Source organism: Perna viridis, chromosome 5 (assembly GCF_037379345.1).
Source record: "Perna viridis isolate PV_CMFRI_1.1 ecotype Kerala chromosome 5, ASM3737934v1, whole genome shotgun sequence".
NCBI classification, from domain to species: domain Eukaryota; kingdom Metazoa; phylum Mollusca; class Bivalvia; order Mytilida; family Mytilidae; genus Perna; species Perna viridis.
Genome location: NC_142449.1, coordinates 29,114,789 through 29,133,552, shown reverse-complemented (window position 1 = coordinate 29,133,552; position 18,764 = coordinate 29,114,789). Strand labels below are relative to the sequence as shown.

At 32.7% G+C, this 18,764-nt stretch overlaps 1 protein-coding gene across 1 annotated transcript in view; it reads left to right on the top strand.

The window, feature by feature from the left end:
• LOC148616994 (uncharacterized) overlaps positions 1-18,764 on the top strand; it is a 37,738-nt gene that overhangs the window by 6,882 nt on the left and 12,092 nt on the right. Inside the window, exons 3-5 of the mRNA XM_088584220.1 lie at positions 4,521-4,641; positions 10,033-10,332; positions 10,566-10,632. Of these exons, the coding sequence (XP_088440346.1) occupies positions 4,545-4,641; positions 10,033-10,332; positions 10,566-10,632 (464 nt within the window). The 5' untranslated portion in view covers positions 4,521-4,544. The remainder of the gene's footprint in view (positions 1-4,520; positions 4,642-10,032; positions 10,333-10,565; positions 10,633-18,764) is intronic.

Genomic DNA, 18,764 nt, shown 5'->3' with positions numbered 1-18,764 from the left:
TGAAATAAATACAGAGAAATGTACATGTACAGATACAAATGCGTGTGATTTTATAGGGAACTAGTTAGCATTTCTTCACATCTTTTTTCGGGAAAGGCATCCAAACTAAATATTTGATGAACTGATTTCCACTACATGTATTTTTCTGAAGTCTTTCTATTCCAATCCCATCTCATTTATTTGGCAATAAATTCACATTCTTCTTTATACAGCAGTCAGTAGAGAACTTATAAATGAGTTACAAGTACACTTGAATCGGCCAAATGCGATGACTTTTCGTACCGTGTTGTCAACTTTCCTTTCATATCTGGCAACATCCCTTTAGCTCCTGCTTTTGGAATTTTCTTATAAATCACCCATACTTTATTCCAGAGTTTGCCGTAAAAACAGACTTTCGTTCTGTGTTACACTTCTTATAATTAAGATTTTGGGTTATATGTTGCAACAAGATTGAAGTGATCACTGCAGATCGAGTTTTATGGTGGTAATCATGAACTCGTGGGTCGTGACGGTGTATATATCCATCTGCACCATGAGACGAACTTCTTCACTGTGTCTTAGATTTCTTTCCTCTTTTGTGTACCCCTGAATTGAATTTTAATGAACAACTTGGCGGGTGTTTTCAGGAAAGAAGAGAAGAATGCTTGTCCTAGAGGTGCACCTGGTCCATGCTTCCAGTTTTTAGTGGAGCTCATTAAGTTTTGTTGCTTCGTTGGTTATTTCTTTTTTGTGTGTGTCTGTCGGTTATTACAATAATTACAAATTATGACTGACACCTTTGTTTATTGAAAATTGAGTTATCTGCCTATAATTTCATTTAATATCATTTTAAGAAGTCTGTTGATTTTCTCACGTAATAATTTGTTTAAGAAATCCTGTGTGTTTAGAAGTGGTCTGATGTTTATTCGAAATTATTCCTTTCTGTCACAGCAGTTAAAGCCCATGTAATCCTGCTTACCACATCCTTTATACAGAAACATCGTACATTATGAGGTGGCATGCAACAAGATAACTTACTACAAGCCATATACAAAATTTGCCGAATATCTTAGAGAATCTTGTATATAACGGAAGCTTTGCCTTTAAATGTACCTGATGAATTACTTACAAATACAAGATTTAACCACTGTTCAAGTCTCTAAATTTCCGAATCCTACCATGATTTTAATGTAAATTTGTTTACTGTATTTGCTGTATTTTTGTGATACAAAAAGTTGGATTTTATTGGTACTGCAGAGTATAGTACTTCAAGTGCTTCTAACTATTTTGTTCTATCTAGTAGGATTCCGGAGTCCTTTTCGAGTATTCTGATACCACATTCATTTTACATGGTAAACCCAGCATATGGTGTGCGGCACTCCGCATTACTGCAGAAATACCACCTTTATGAAGAGCACATCATTCTGGTCTCAACCTAACAATTCAATAGGAGGGTTACATTGTAGGTTCAGAAGAAATTCGGAGTATCTGAAGCCTGAATGACTATCCTAGCACTTCATAACAGTTAATACTGTTTTTCTTCTATTACTCATAATCTTGGCGATTGAGTGCAGTTAGTACCGATAAAAGTGATGCAATCATCGAAATGGCTCTATATAACAATACACACAGGCTAAATGAAACTTTTAACTATTCAGAATGCTAAGAAGATGTGCCAAATGAGATTAAAGCTTAAACGGAAATCATTTTAAAACTCTTGTAAATATATCGTGATGTAATGTTTAATTGTTATCTTGCTCACCGTACCATTCGCGATTACTCAACCACTTCCTACAACTAACACCTTTCGGCCAAAAACATGGTGTTTCGATAAGTTGTACATTTTCTAAATTAGCAATAAAGTTTTGATCTGGGACGAACTCTTGAGATAATAGTAAGTCATTTAAATCAGTCAATGTATTACCGGTACATATCTCATTGTTTACATTTTCGTGAACACGAATCGGGGTTTGTAGGTTGGTCAACACATGAAGAAATTCACTATTCTGAGGGGAATACTCCCTGAAGGATGTCTCCTTTTCATAGAAATCACATATATTTCCATTCGAACCTATGTCCGTAGCTATTGAGGGGCTTGAATTTCCAAAATTCTGAATTATCTGGGAGCTGTCACACAAACCGTCAAAATCGGCCGCCATTTTTCAAATCATCAGGTTTACCATACAAACGACAACTAAACAATAAGCGGAACTCAGCCTGAGAAAAGTTATGTTGCCGCAGAAAGAATCACGATGGTAGCAGTTTTCATAAAAATGAGTTTTTTTTTACTTGTGATTTCGAAAAAAATCTTGTCACATGACACTACATGTAATTCCCTGACAAACATCTTGACACACTCTCACAGGTGTGACTATGCACAGTGAATGAGTAAACGCTGTGATGCTTTACAACATCCAAAGGAGATCACAAAGAATAGCAAAAACCCTTAGTCCGTCATGGATTACAAATACCACATTTGAGTGCAACCCGGGCGGCCCGTGCAGGTCCGGGTGTCAAAAGAATAGGCCTGCAGCAGCTCTAAGCTTGTCTTAAAAGGCGACTTAATACTGCTCAGAACACCAGCCGTGGGCTAGGGCGCCCTGCCCACACAGCAACTGGGTTGTGTGCCCCAGGTGGTGGAATGGGGTACCCCTGGCGTGTTACATGCTGGGGTTTTACTCCGATAAATAACAGTGATATTTCGATTCTAATATGAATAGTTTCTTTGTATTTTTTTGCATACACGCAGCCTATGTGTTGCACGAAATATTGGTCACATGTTTACCATTGTTGTGGTCTGTAGTGTTGGACATGCACCGGCAATGTAATTTGATAAAAAAAGAGTTGTTGTCATATGGGGGTTCTTACCACGTTTCGTTTATTGCTTGAAGAATATATAAATCAACCCATGAAGGGTTTAATGTTAAAACATTTCGTAAGAGTACTGAGCAATTATAATTTTACGTGCATCCCACCACTCATCAACTCGAATATGATTTTCATGTTCCCTCGTACTAGTGCTTCTTATATTAAAATCAATCATTGCCAAAAAATAAACTGAACCTATTGCACGACGAACACATCTCAAATTTGGTATCATTTGTTTGATAAACACAATTATTTTCATGTAAGAATTTTAATAGAAAAGACTAAATGTAACTCCTACCCTAAAAAACTTATTTCAATATGAACTAAAATGTTCAATTACAACATATCAACACTGTAAAACTGACCTGCATTTTTGCATTTAGATGTAAACATTTAATCGATATAGCCAACATATGTATCCAGCTTAGGGCACTTAACGTTTTTGTTTTGGGGTTAAAAGTATAATATAATGGTAAAAAGAGCACTTTCCAGAACTTCAGATTTTTTTCTATTTCACCCGTTCCAAATACACTTATATCATGCTATCTGTCGAATGATCTAAAATGATGAATAATAAAACATATTTAATGCATCAATAAGAACAAAATTAATCGTATAGTTATGATTTGGGCGGTGGAATTGAGCATGCATGCTAGAAGAGATATTATATACTTACATAACTTAATTAGAAAGCCAGAGAGGCATAATGTATCGTTTTTAGATGCTTTGAGGAATATTATAGGGATACCATTGTTCCACCTAAATGGTATTGAATATGTTTGATTTTTAAGCACAACACTTTATCTCACTAGACAACGCAGATAGTATCTAAGTGTTTATGAACGTATGAAAGCTTGTTTGAAGAAGGCATTTGAAGAAAAATGCAAATTACAGATAGAATGGATGACAATCTGAAATTCCGAAAATACCCTTTTATATAAGGTCGTTATTGTGACCTCAAAACTGAACATTAAGCACAGATACATCGATATTCGTTACAATAGTGCCAATGTTGTTTCTGTCTTTTTATGGTGTTCATAAGAAGAAAAATAAAATCGCAATTGGGTTCATGTTGTGATATATTTTTTTATGGGGTTGTGCGGCAGTTTTTTTTTTACCTGAAATGAGTTAAAATGGCAAACATATTCACACATTGGCTCATTTGAAGTAGAAGATACTGTAATCGGGTACTGTACCATATAAAAGCTTGTTTCAATTACGCTATTTCCACAAATTGACAAATACAGTGAAATGGAATTTGAATAAAAAACCTACTAAATCATTATATTACAACTGTAATACTAAGTGGAAAAACTAAGCGCCTAAAGCCAAATAGTTTTGTTGGATACACCGTGGATGTCAAAATATAACCTATACAGTGTTGTTATATGGTAAATGAGCTTTTCATGTCTTGCTGAAACCTGGTTTGCAGAAGTAGGGTAATTATTTATTATTCTAGGAAAATTATTACTTGAAATAAAATCTTCTTGATTTCGTGATGTATAATATTAAATTATCTATCGAATAATGCCAAATTGAAGAAGTTTTCATATATAAAATATTTCTAAATGGTAGGAAATCATTATGACGTTCTTGTGTGGGTGGTGTACATGGTGGACTCACTATAATGTTTTTTTTCTGTATTGGAATAAACAATGTTTATGCATTTTCAGACAGTGCTTTTGAAGTTCAGCAAAATGAAGATCGGATGTCTATGTTATTTGGAAATAAGGAGACAAATTCTTTTAATGTTGCAAGTCTTGCTGTTTCATCGTTGCATTGCTGAGACAAGAAGTAGGTAATTAAATTTTACGTGTATTTAGTATCCCGGTCGAAGTTTGGATAAATATTGATTTTACTCCATTTCGTGAATTGATAAATTGGATAACAATGTGTAGTAATTGTTTTGTTCTGTGTTGTCATATCATTAATATTAAAACTTTTGACAAAGACGAAATCATAAACAACCAAAAGTTCTTCACGTCTTCTCTCAACATCTAAATAAAATATGAGGACTTACAGTACTTGTATTGGATCCCCAAACTCCAAAAATTATGACGCCATAACATGCACTTGCTATTTAATCACTATTGGTATCTATTCTTCACGCTGCAGTGGAAAAGGGAGGATTATAATTAGCGCACAGTAAAAACTGTTTGTTGGAATAGGAGGGGGCATTGCTGTTGTAAATTTGTACTCCTCAAGAAGGAAAGGAAGGATATGTGGTATACTACCAAAATCAGGAACTTTACTTATCATTGGTGGTGCATGCGTCTTTCTAAGATACACACAGTTCTATCATTTTAGCAAACTCCGTGGTTAAAAGGTAACATTGAATTCAACACTAGTATGAGAAAAGCGGCCCAGTATAATAGGTTTGTACACGAGTCTCCATTGAAGATCTGGGATTACTTCCAAGTTTGAGAAATTGAAGAATTTATCATAAGAGAGGTAGACAATCTGAGATGACGAGTGTAAGAACCTATTTCGTCCATTTTTACATACAAAGGTGCAGATTACGAGAAAAGTCAATGAGTAATTTGCAAAAACATACGTGTGGTATAACTAACTCATGATTAACCACGAGCGATTAACAGCAATAACCCCGTAAATTTCGTTATATAGTCATTTCGAAGTCTTTGTATAATTTGAATATATTAACATGTAATTAACATGTAATTCTGCGAACAAACATTTCGATTAATTTATTCATTGCCCCCCAAAAATTTACTTGTTTACATTTACTTTGCCTGTTGCGATTGGCTATTTTACCCATCACAGGTCGCATGCATATGTCTGTCATGGATTGTCTGTAATACAACAAAATTGAAAGGGTGAATTTGAAGAAGACTTTTACATCCTCATGAACAAATCTGTCTTCGGTGAGATAACGAAGAACCTGCAAAAGAGTGTTGATGTATTGATATGCAAGTCGTTCATCAAGCGAAACACCGTTTCAAGCTCACCAGAAAGCCAGGGTTTAAGTCATTCGACATTGTATACGATGGTTTAGCATCTGTAGAATTGCAGAGGTCAAAAATAGTCTTAAACTTCCCAATTTACAACTATTCAGAACAAAGCATCGTTGCCGTTTAACTGAATAAAACTACACGATCAGCCTTTGACGAGAAACTGTATATTCTACAAGATGGCATATATGTAAGACTCGGAACCGCCATGGGACACAGAGGTACAATGGTAGCACGGAATTGCGATGGTAGTACGCCGAGGTGCTTTTATTATCATGCTGAACTGCGATGGTTAGACATGATTGTTGACTAACAATAGCAACGAGAAAATACGGTTTTTGTTTAACTTTGCTGAAATGTTTTTACTCTCATGTAGATTTCTTTACGTTGATGACGTAAATATATGATTTTCTTGAAATTTAACTGATATTTTATCAGTCTACATGCACTCAAAAAAAAAACTTTGCTCTCAGTTCATTTAAACTTCAAATTATTGAGGATATCATAGAACAAAATTAATTTTACTTCTTATTTTTCCTACACCCAGTTTGAATAAAACAGTCACTTTGAGACGACGAGTACTCTTTTGTATGAAAATATTTCTTGACTAACATAATTATAGAACGGCTGTTGGTAGCTATTATTGATTAGAGCATAAAATATATGAACCTAATAAAACACAAGTGATCTACAGTATCTGTAGAATTTGCAAATACATATGAAATGTTGTATAAGACAGCGCTTTTTTTCTCTGTCACTCTCTTCACCATAGCTAAAATTAGCAATGAATGACTGATGCCACGGAGGTCTAGATTGTATTGATTAATGGGCTATACGTAACACGGAGAATAACGTGCTAGTCCGGAACTTAATTTTTGTCTTCGACATTGTTCAACACTCATTGAACTCGTATCTAGTTTGTCTTTCAACTATATAATGCGCTCTATTGTTCGTGGGAAACATGTCTTACTTGTTCAAAAGGTAAAAATTTATGATATCAAATTTATAAATAAGCTGCATCTTCTTTTCCGATTTGTTTTTACAACGATAATAAACTGGTTCCGGTAACTCTTTTAATTATATTTGAAGTAAGCATAAGTAAAACGCATATATGTATATGTACTGGAGAACACAATAATATGTCAGTCGCATAGTAGATTATTTTACCTCCAAGTATATGTCGGGAATACTGTTCAAATGTTGATATTAATTATAGATATTGTCAACGTATCATAGCATTTGTAGAAACATCTAAGAAATTTAGATAGCCTGAAAAAGCATATCAAACATGATGCACGCAATACCATTTTCTGTATCATCTGTCTACAGTTTATGTTTCTCGGAGTACCATTTTGTATCTTTAAGTTTTGATACTGCATTAAATACATGTATGTTAACACTTAAATCAGTAATGATGCAATGCTACACTTCTTTTGTTTGACAAAAGTAAACTAAATGTATGGAAAAGTACTTGTAACTGATTTGTATTACCTAGACACAACTAATGTCAGGTTAAACTATTTTGCGTGAAATTAATGTAAAATAAATCATTTATGTGTACGATCGTAGTGTACGAGCCACACATAAGATTTTTTCCTGATTTCATTCATATGTCTTTAAGGGGCCCATTTTGCACAAGATTGAGTGCTTTGATTAAGCTACAATGTAAAATATTGTTTACATAAAATAAGATGAAAAAACAAGCAACTCCAGCTTAAATCACTGGAAGCTTAAAAAAGGCCCGCTGCTTACTTATATTGAAAGATTATATCGAAATCTAGTTTGAATTTTATCTTATTCAAACTTCAGGATGCTCAAAGTGCCATGATGTTTCTCATATATGAAAGCATATAAGCATTTTAGCCGAATATTCTAATTTCATGAACTTTCTGTATTAGTTTACTTCGTAACATCAATTCGGGCTTATGCGCATGAAATATTGTGGCGACGTTGTATTTGGTGCAATCAGCACGAGTATCGCACTTCGGCGTTCCTACCACACTTCCGAGTCTCACATATATATATATACATACGGCAAAGAGAGGAGTATTATATCAACAGACACTTCAAAATGTGGCGTCAAATCAATATTATTGATGTTGAAGATAATGAAGACGTTAACTTTATTAAATATGCTATATTATTTAAAGACGAGAAGGAAGACAATGGCAAATGAAGTCCATAAATATGTCAAGGATGAACTTACTCATGAAGACGCCAAGCAGAAAGTTTAAACAATCTTAGAGAAGAAGATGGATGACCTGACAGCTTAATTATGAGTTCTGATTCAATACATAATGCAGTTGAGAAACGGGAATATCACCATAAAGTAATTAAAATAGTTGATGATTTAATTAAAGAGGGTATGGATTATAAGAAGGCTTCCAAATTGCAACTACAAAAACATAAACACATCGATGTAGGGGAATATGAAACAAACGACGCAGAGAAGGGGCGATAACCATGCAGACGACGGTAATTAAGAGGATTGATGCTTATATAAAGCAAAAAAAAAAAAAAAAAAAAACAAATATGGGACATGCCAAGTCTACGTTGTTAATAATCCGATGTAGATGGCAGTCTGCGGACAATATTAAAGGATATTTATTTCAACCTATCTAGTCCAGCTGGTTTTTGCTGAGCCTGATAGTTTATATCGTTTGTAAGGAAAAAAGTGAAATTTGTGCTCAGTAAATACAAAATTTGGAAATGGTTACAATGAAAAACTCTGAAAGCTTACCGAGACCAGTGATAAAAATTACATAAGCGAAATGGGGTTATAATTCGTTGCATTAATGATCAATGGGATGTAGACCTGATGGACATGACGAAATTTACAAAAATCAATTCAGCTTACAGTTTTATACCTGGCGATTGATATATGTAAAGGATGTGACCGTTGAAGAACAAGAAAGGAAAATAAATAGCAAGAGCATTGGATGATAAACTATGTGAGAGGCGATTACCGACAAAAATATGATCGTATAAAGGACAATAATTCAAATCACGATTCGTTAAATCTCTTCTCAAAGGTTTAAATATCAAACATCTGTTGACACAAAATTTGGAGATAAAGGAAAACTATGTTCTTCGTGTCATTAAAGCGATGAAATTGAAACTGTACAGATACTTAAAAAAAAAAAAAAAAAAAAAAACAAAACAAAAAAAAAAAACAAAAAAAAACAAAAAAAAAAAAAACTGAAAAAAATCTACTTTTTTCTTTTTTTCTTAATCCAAAAGGATAAGAAAACTATTTCGCTTTAAGATCGTATAAACATCTGATCACTTATATAAGAAATCCTTTAACGAGGGGATCTGATTGAAAATGGACTGGATAAATGTTCCAAATATCACAGCGTTTATCAAGAGGTGGCCTACCTGAATGCAGCGAAAAATAAACATATTATGAACAAGGAATATATATTAAACGAATTCTTCATATGCATTACAAAAATCACTAAAGATTCTATATCTTATTCTATATCTTATTCAACCAATACATTGATCGCTATCTGAATATATATAAAAATCTTTGAACTAAAATGACAATCCACACGTACATTTTATTTATAATTAATACCTGTTACTATAAGTAATAAATCAAACTCAATTAGTGATGCAATAATGCTGATATATCAATTTCATGACTGATTATCTTCTCACTATAATGTTACGAAACGTCATGGTATGGTAGGTGCTGTCGTAGATGTCTTTGCCGTATAACGATGGTTTTCCTCTTCTTAATCTAGTATTTGTATTCAAGCTGTCGGAAAGTACCTTTTTTATTACTTACTTCATTGTTCATAATAAGAGATGAATTAACCTTAAAAATAAGTGATTTTCAGTCCCACAGTCTTCGGTTCTACTGTTCAGGTCCGGGTTTTTGTGTTAATATGACTAATCAGCTTCTTATATGTGAAAATAATGGAATAATAGGTGACTCTAGATTCGTTAGTGTATCGTTATTGTGATAATATTTTTTTTCATTCTTTTCCGTTTATCTTCTATATATTTATCAAATGATTATAATAGAATAGTAGCCATTAAGGGTTCAGGAGATATACATATTTATATGGGACTTTTCAAAAATGTATTATCAAGGTTATTAAGGATCCGCTTCATTTCATTTATAAAATATTAGTTAACTTTCAAATAAACACATGTCTATGTTGCGGTAGTCTTTAGATATGCAGATTTTGACCATTTTTATTTATAGTTCATTGGAAGGTTTTGGAACGAATTGAGCATTTTGGTGACAATCTGGTATTGATTTGTGCAATAGATAAAAAAATGCAACATCTTCGGGATACTATGAGATGGTATAAAGAACAAAGACTGATAACGTTTAATAATAAGTCCGATGATAATACTAAGTATAAAGCACAGATTGTTCCCGGCGGTGTACAATTGACTATACTGCATTGTTCCTCTGGGGATATCAACAAAACATACCATTGTATAATTGGATTTCACAAGTCGAAGAAGGAGATACTGTCTGCGCAAATGATTTTTAGAGGTAAATTGTTTTTAGACGCATCGGATCAGTTCGTTCACAATCAATTAAGTACATAAACTAAATTCATTTATTAAAATATACATGTAAAATGACGAATTAAAATTCTGCCCAGTTATGTACAAATGTTCTGTATAATAACGATATATAGTTTCAAATTATTTGGTTTGACTGTCATCTAAATTATATAATGCATATTTCTCATTCTTGTATCAATTTGAATGACTTTTTTTCAGATACAAATGTTTCAGAAAACACACAACAACTTGATAAGAGAAGTATTGTTTTTATTTCTTCTATTATGTAAGTTTATCAACGTACGTTTATGTTTATATCAATATAATTTTATGTACGTTTTCACCTATGTTTGAATATTAGTTGTAATCATTTCTACGTACAATATACAAATAATGCAATATCAATTATTCCATTTACCTTCATGGTTATCATTTTTCTTGATAAATTGTTAATACAAGTTCCATTTTCGTTTACCGAATCGGTTATATATAGATTCTCCTTCCGTCTTAAGGAGATTGCAGGATCTTTCCACTCGAGACAGTTAAATTTTAGATTTTGACCCACGAATTTTATCCTTTAATCCCTAGGGAAAATGAGGGAGAATCTGTTTCTCCCATGAATAAAACCATGAAAAAATAAATTTCTCCGAACATCAACTTGGTCATCACGGGCATCCCCTCTAGTAATCAAGTCATTGCGTCATCGATATCATTATTAATTAGTTGATGCACTTCCAACTAATCTTTTAAAATATGAATAACATTCGCAATTCAACAAGTATTTAATCGATCAACAATATGAATACCAACTGTAAACATGGTAAACATTGTAAGCGTGGTATGCATGGGAGTCTTCAAGCGACATTTTGATCTCCCGGCACGTGGCAAGAAATTATAAATTTTTAGTCACTCGCTCGTGCGGTGTGAATGAAGCCGATAAATGGGAGAAATATGAGTTACATCGTGATTCAATGAACGTTTTCATGTTTGTTAAGGCATAACATTGTATTTTCCAACTTTGCAATTCGATTAACTTGGAAACTACGTCATCAACCAAGACATAATATTTATACTAGCGGGAAAACCGGTCCTCGTTGCAATGACCACTTTTTTAAGGTTTTCAAGCGGAATGATATAGATTTGCAATTTCAACTTTACCCTTAAAACAAATATCATTCAAATATTTGTAGTGTTATAACTACCATATATCATCTAAATTTGACAATTTTACATATAAGGGGAAAATACGTTTTCTTCCAAATTTCCAAATGACAATTTTGGCATACGATCCTGAATCCTTAAAATCAAATTTCATCATAATATGAGCATCCTAAATATTGGGCGAGAAACTAAGGTTTTCCCGACATTGGAAATGTCAAACCCATGTTAAAATGAGTACAAATATACGCTCGAAGGGATCATGTCTTTTCTAATATGACAAATACGGTATTTTTGTGACAAAACATTTCCCTAGGCGTAGCCAAAATAATGGCTGTTCCATTTAACATCACCCGTATGCAAGTTGGATTAACGTATACTTATGTCATCGTATGAGTTAAATGTGTGTATTTATATAATTGATTTGAATTAGATAACATCTCAGCCGTTGAATTATTGCGGTAACTTTTGTAAATGAGTGTTTTGTCTCGAAGCGACAGGGAAAGAAAAGAGAAAGTGCGCAGGTGCTTAAAGTGAGGTTGTACCGATATATACTTTTTGAAGACGTAATACTAGAATTTTCCTTCAGACATGTTGAACTCTATAATTATACCAAATTTCAAACTCATACTAGCCACCTTGGTTTTCAGATATCACAAAGCCCTTTTTCGTTTTTTTTTGTCACAATTTCTGGAAGTTTAAAAAATATCACACATCTAATATAGATATCCGCCGCATGCTGGGATCTTGTGTTCAATGTAATAGTTAGGGCGAAAGTGAAAGGATAATAAAAGTCATATGATCATGCATGACAATTTTGATAACACATAATATAAATATTGATTCGTATTTGTGAATTTTCCATATAAATACTTAATTGTTCGTACTTATTGAATTCAATGAGGAAAGACACCAAGCATAAAAGCATTACATAAAAGGCATTTATTTTTCAATAACCATGTCTAATATACTTGAAGAGGCCTAGTTTGGCTTATTGATTATAAAAACCTGATGTAATTTCAAGTACTATATTTTCAATGTTATTACAAATTGGTTTAATTTTCATTATTTTCTCTGACAATGCAATGACTGAAGTATGCATCTTAAATGTTCAAACGATCTGTCGGTCTTACAAATATTTCTAATCTGCATTTATCTGCTATAAATATTGCATTTATCAATAAAAGTGCTTTTTAAAGATTTAATCTGCAGCAAAAAACTTTGTAACTATTTCTTTTCTAAATTTTAAGCAGAATTTGTAAATCAATTCGTCCCTTAATGAGTTGACCGTATAACATTGGATAAGTAAATGAAAGAGTAATCAAGGGAAGCAAGGTCTAGCGGAAATCAAAATAAAGCAATCCAGGGACAAAAACCAAAATTGGAACAAAGTATCTATTTAGGAAAAAAAAAGCAACATCCACTAGACTTATTGTTATAACAACATGACGTACCAAAATTACGTCTCAAAGAGTCATTTCTATACTATTTTAATTAATTTCTTGTGCAATTATAAGATGAGGAAGTGCTTTTCTTTCGTCCGGATGGGTGCTTGAACAGGTTCTATTTATCGTCAAAAGTTGTCTTAATACAATATACTATAGGTTTGGGATCAGTAAATTACTGAAGCATGTGGTCAAAATGTTCTTTAAGGAAAATTTAATCCCCTTTACTTCGGCTAAACAACATACCGATCGTGAAACTGGATTTGTTTTCTCTTCTATGACAAAGGACCATATTATATTGTTGATCTTCTTTTCATATTTGATTGGTATAGCCTCCTGGAAATTTCATAGCCTAAGAGGGAAAACGATTTGATTTCGAGGACCCCATAATTAAAGATGTATTTTTCATCTTCCATATTTCTATGCAGTTTTTAATCTTGTTTATCTATTCGAGTTAAATAGTATCTTATTCTACATGTGTACCATATACTCATGTAAAACCTCTTAAACCTTTACCACTTGCTTAGTTTATGTAATAATGTTTTGTTTGTTTGTTTGCGCAATTTACATATTTTTTTTTACCGAAAAAAAAAAATACTATTGTTCACCCTTGACGTCATATGTGTGTATGCAATACTGAGAATGTGAACAATATGTATATCCTATTTTGAAATTATTGCCGAAATCAAGAAGGTTGTAGTAATCTTTTCCTTTGAAATGTTTGTCTACCATTCAATAATCCTTATAATCAGTATTAAAAATAAATTGCATTGCTGATTATACTCGGAAAGAACTTTCGAAATAATCTTTTATTCGGTGTTTACTGGTGTAATTGGTGGCTATTTAGTTAATAAAAGAGTGATTACGCTTCTATGTTTTAAAATAATTTGAAGGTACATGTAAATTTTTTCAGCGATTTGATGCACAACTCTTATACAATTTACTGATAATACCATACCGACCTCAACTCCTGAAATATCCCATTTCAATTATTTAATGTTTTTTTTTTTTAGAAGTTCTCGCGATTTAAAGGGCATTCACACTCTGAAATGTTTCTCGTCTCCTGGATTTGTCTATATTTTTTAACGTTCCGTATCTTCGCTCATGTCTCACTAGTAAGCCCAAAAGTTACTGAAACGTCCAAAATGGCCTGAACATAGACTAAATTTACGGAACATATTTTGTCAGTGTTATTCAGTGATTTAGTGTAAATTCATTGCATTTGACTCAAACAGTGTTCAGTGTTTTCAGTGAAGCGTTCAGTTTGTTCAGTAGCCGTTTAGTAATGTTCAGAGACTGGGAATTACTTATGACAAGTAGTAAACAAGAGAATGTTAAATATGTTTAAGTATACGAAAATATCATCTTAATTATTCTCCGTTGATCTTCAATATAATTTTGCATGTATTAAGAAGATGCAAACGTTTTGTTTGAATTATTCCCAATAAATATGACGAAATACCTCTTGCAGTTCTTACAGCATTTGCCATTTATTTTATTTGATTTTATTTTGGTTTTCAGTTCGTCGACAACAAAAAGATGATAAATTTAATTTGACGGGTATTCACGAGACTTTGTTATAAAATGCAGGCGTATAATATACACAATGAATGAAAAAAGAAAAATGAATAATCAGGTTTTAGGTCTAGAAATGAAATGTTTGTTATAGATATTCTCTGCTTAAGTAATCTTACAGAAGAACTAAAACATTTTCTTCGTATAATCAACAAACCCTGTTATTAATTGCCTATTTTTAAGTGAGGCTAAATCTAGTTTTATATTAATTGGTCCGATACGCAAAGTGCTGGCAAAATATTCCGAGAGTAAAGTGTACGTTTTAGGCATATCGTTGTGGATTTATCCCGGGGAGGCCTAATTTACTAACATAAATATCTGACAACAGTGTTATTGCTCAAGTATACATCATAGTCAATCATCATGCACTTCGAGTGTTTTTTTATTGTGAACTACTTTAGATAACATATTTGTTTTAAGCTCCTGGTCTGACATTAAATGTAAACATATTTTTAATAAATGATCTTATGTTCAAACATTTTTGTATGCTTCTGTTTTATACCCAGAACCAGTTAAGTAAGCATATCATTTTTGCATCTCTAAAGAAGAGATCCATGTGATTATTTTTCTTTCTTTCTTTCTTTTTTTCTTTCTTTCTGTACTTGAAACAATATCGCCACTTGCCAAATGTATTTTTTGAAACAAAATTTTCATTTTAAGTTACATATGTACATGGGTATGCATGTAATAATTTGTTCATGTAAGAATTCAGTCATAGTATATCTAACAACGTTGTGATAGTATAGAGCTCAATGCACTCTACAAAAGTATAATCCAAGACCCCTGTCAGGGTTAGCTGCCGTTCGGAGCCAAGGAAGAAACGTTACAGCTAATTTTAAATTTGGTATAATTGTCTAATTTTGGCTGAGTTTCTCACACATTATTTTCACCTTCAAAAAAGACAAGCAGATATTAGAGAACCAATATAATGCACAATTTTGCACTTATCTTTTTTGCACGGAGGTCGGTAACGTCCGATAAAAATGCAAACTTATTTTTCCTATAATTTCCTATTTAAATATGAAAAATGCAAAATTAACACGACAATCTATTTCATATACATTTAGATATGCCCCTTTAATTTGCAAAAAAATAATAAACGTCAAGTGTAACGTTCTTTTCAGACCTTTTCAGGTATATATTAACATACCATTAACATTTACTATAAACTTTGAATAACTTCATCCTAGTGGAGCGGTCAAATGGGGGAAAGGGCTTTAATTTAAGAGTTTAATGCACCCACCGAACAAACACCTGGATTTTTTTTAGATTTGTGATGGGTACATTTAAGTTCATTTTAAGACTTGTCGTAAAAAATCGTACGGTTGAATGTCCAGTTTTTGTAATATTCATGTTTGTTGTAAAATGTGTACCGAATTTTATGTGTAATGTGTATATATTGAAGTTAAGAAAAATGCACAACGGTGTCGGTGATTATTTATTTATTTTTATTGCATTTTGAATTTAGAAGTAATTTAGTGAGTAAATATCTGAAGAAACCTAGACTTTTCAATTATTTTTGTTTGTATTTTTTTTCATTGCTGATATAAAAACTTATTCATTTTTTTTTCATTATTCTAATGAACTATCGGGTTAGTACAAGCTGTTTAGTTGTATGAGGCACCGACCATTTTTATATTTGGCGGGGCTCGGATTTTTGCTCTTGAAATAATATTTTTAATAGCAAATGCATTATAAATATTTTCAGGCATACCGTCGATATTTCTTTTTTGCCAGTCAACTTTAAAATAACCATTACATGGAAATATTGGAGGTCATATGAAAGTAAATATTCAGTCTAAACAGATATTTCATTACTGGTAAGACCAAATAAAATTGATAAGTAAACTTATCAAATTGGACTGGAATTTCAAAATCAGGATTTTTATGTCAGTTTCTAGTCTGAAATTATAGATATTAAAACACACAAACATTTCATTTCTTGCGACTATTTGTTTTATGATGGTTTTTCCCTGAAATTGATGTGGTTATGGATTAAGAACATGCAATATATTTACACCAAATAGCTAAAGTTAAGCAAATATCTAGTAGAGCATAAAAAAATATAATCCTTCCAGCCACTCTATATTTTTGTGAAGGTTGGAAGAAAATCTTCCATTTAAGTTTACTTGGCATAAACAAGACACGGCTTTGTCTGTAGCCAAGAATCAGTCAAGGAACTACCCCAACGTGTTTTTTCTTAAGCAAAACAGAGTCCATGCCATAATTAATTAGGCATGGCCAATATACATGGATATATTGTTTTTTCAGCATCCCAAAATATATCAATTAGATAGGAAGTAATCCATGAATATTTTCATGAGTGTATATTATATCCAACACAAATTCTTACACACCTATATTTGTTCAGTAGTGCAAATATATAACAATATAACTTATGAATGACTTCATGATTGTATTTCAAATATAGTTTATTAAAACTATCAGGAATCGATCATCCGCTACCCCACCAGTATAAAGTAAAAGAATAATCAAGGGAATCGAAATTCTAGTGGAAATCAAAAGAATTAAACCCAAGAGCTGTAACAAGATAGGCTAAAACAGATATACACAACACAGAAAAAAAAATAACCAAAATAATACATACAACGTTACATTAGTACATGAGCAACTCTACCATATCTTAGAGCATGGACCAGGTGCAACGGTACAGTCGGCATCCTTTCTAGAAATTTCTTCTAAGCGGGTATTTTAGTCTTTCATATTATTTTATGTGTGATTTCGCATTTAGCAGGTTGATTGCTTCGAACCTTTTGTCCTTGTAAACTGACAAATCTAAGCTTAGAGAACGTACGAGTAAATTTGAGAAGCTTTTTGAACAATAAAGTTAAATATATCATACGCTTGTACATGTATGTCGCATATTTCAAGGATAGAGACTGTCCTCATTTCACATTCTATACGCTAGATAAAATAATAGAGGGTAATTTTAAATTCATAAGTATTAAGAATTATTTTTTATATTAATTGTAAGTTTTTGTTGTCAGCGTGTCCTAAGTTGTGGTATGACGATCCAATCATATTGCAAGTTGTAAGGTTATACGATATAAATATGATAGATTGATTGTTAGTTGGGGGTTCAACGCCCGAGTAGCAATATTTCAGCTACATGTATATTTAGGCGATTAACATGAAATTGATAATAAAATGAACATCAAATGATGATGATGATGATGAAATGGAAAATAGGATAGGACACAAGGATAATAGGGTCCACAAATTTTAATTGCCACTACAAACATGGAGGGATGGGCAGGGTCGGGTATTGCAGCCTCCTGTGGCGGAGCCCTGTGGTTCCTACTCCTATCGAATACCACAACAGGATTCATTAACGTGCTAGTAACGTGGCATCTTTCCAAACACGGTGCACCACTATAGTTTGAGGTCAGGTTTTCCGTTTCATAGCCTAACGATCCCAGCATGTAACACGCCAGGGGTACCCCATTCCATCACCCAGGGCACACAACCCAATTGCTCTGTGACCAGATCGCCTTAGCACCTGGCCAGGGTTCTGAGCACTATTTAGTCGCCTTTTAGGACAAGCTTAGTGCTGCTTCAGGCCAGTTCTTGTGACACCCGGACCCACATGAGGCCGATATAAAAAAAAAGGAAAAAGCCTGACCGCGAACCAACGTGTGCCATGCACTATGAAAAATGGTGAACAAATACAGAGCAATTTATTCATATGAAAATAACATATTTTAGTCATAATTTTGACTTCTGTCAAACAGATTTCTTGTAAATATTGTAGTAACGTAGATATATAACTGTTATACATAATACACATGTATGACAACACCTATAGAAAGAGTATTTTATGGCCCTTTTTTTCTAATTTTAGTATAGGTATACCTTAATGAAGAATATGCCTTAGTATAGTCACAAACGCATGTATAGAGACCACGAACTACTTTTTTTTTATGAATTTCTTTATTCACTCTTTGATTTCTTTTCTAAATTGCAGAAGTTGCTGAGACTGGGGTTTTGTATAAAAATGCATCTATCGTGTTAGTCATTTAATATTAGTTATTTTAAACAAATAAAGAATAAATCTACAAATCCACTACTTTTTACAATAATTTGACGAACGGAATAGTTAAATAAACGAATGTTTTAGTAAAAAATGGGTTATTTTGAGTGGTGTCGAAAAACGTCATAATATGACATTAAACTACGTCATACAAGAATCATTGAATATTGCATTCAATTTACAACAGTA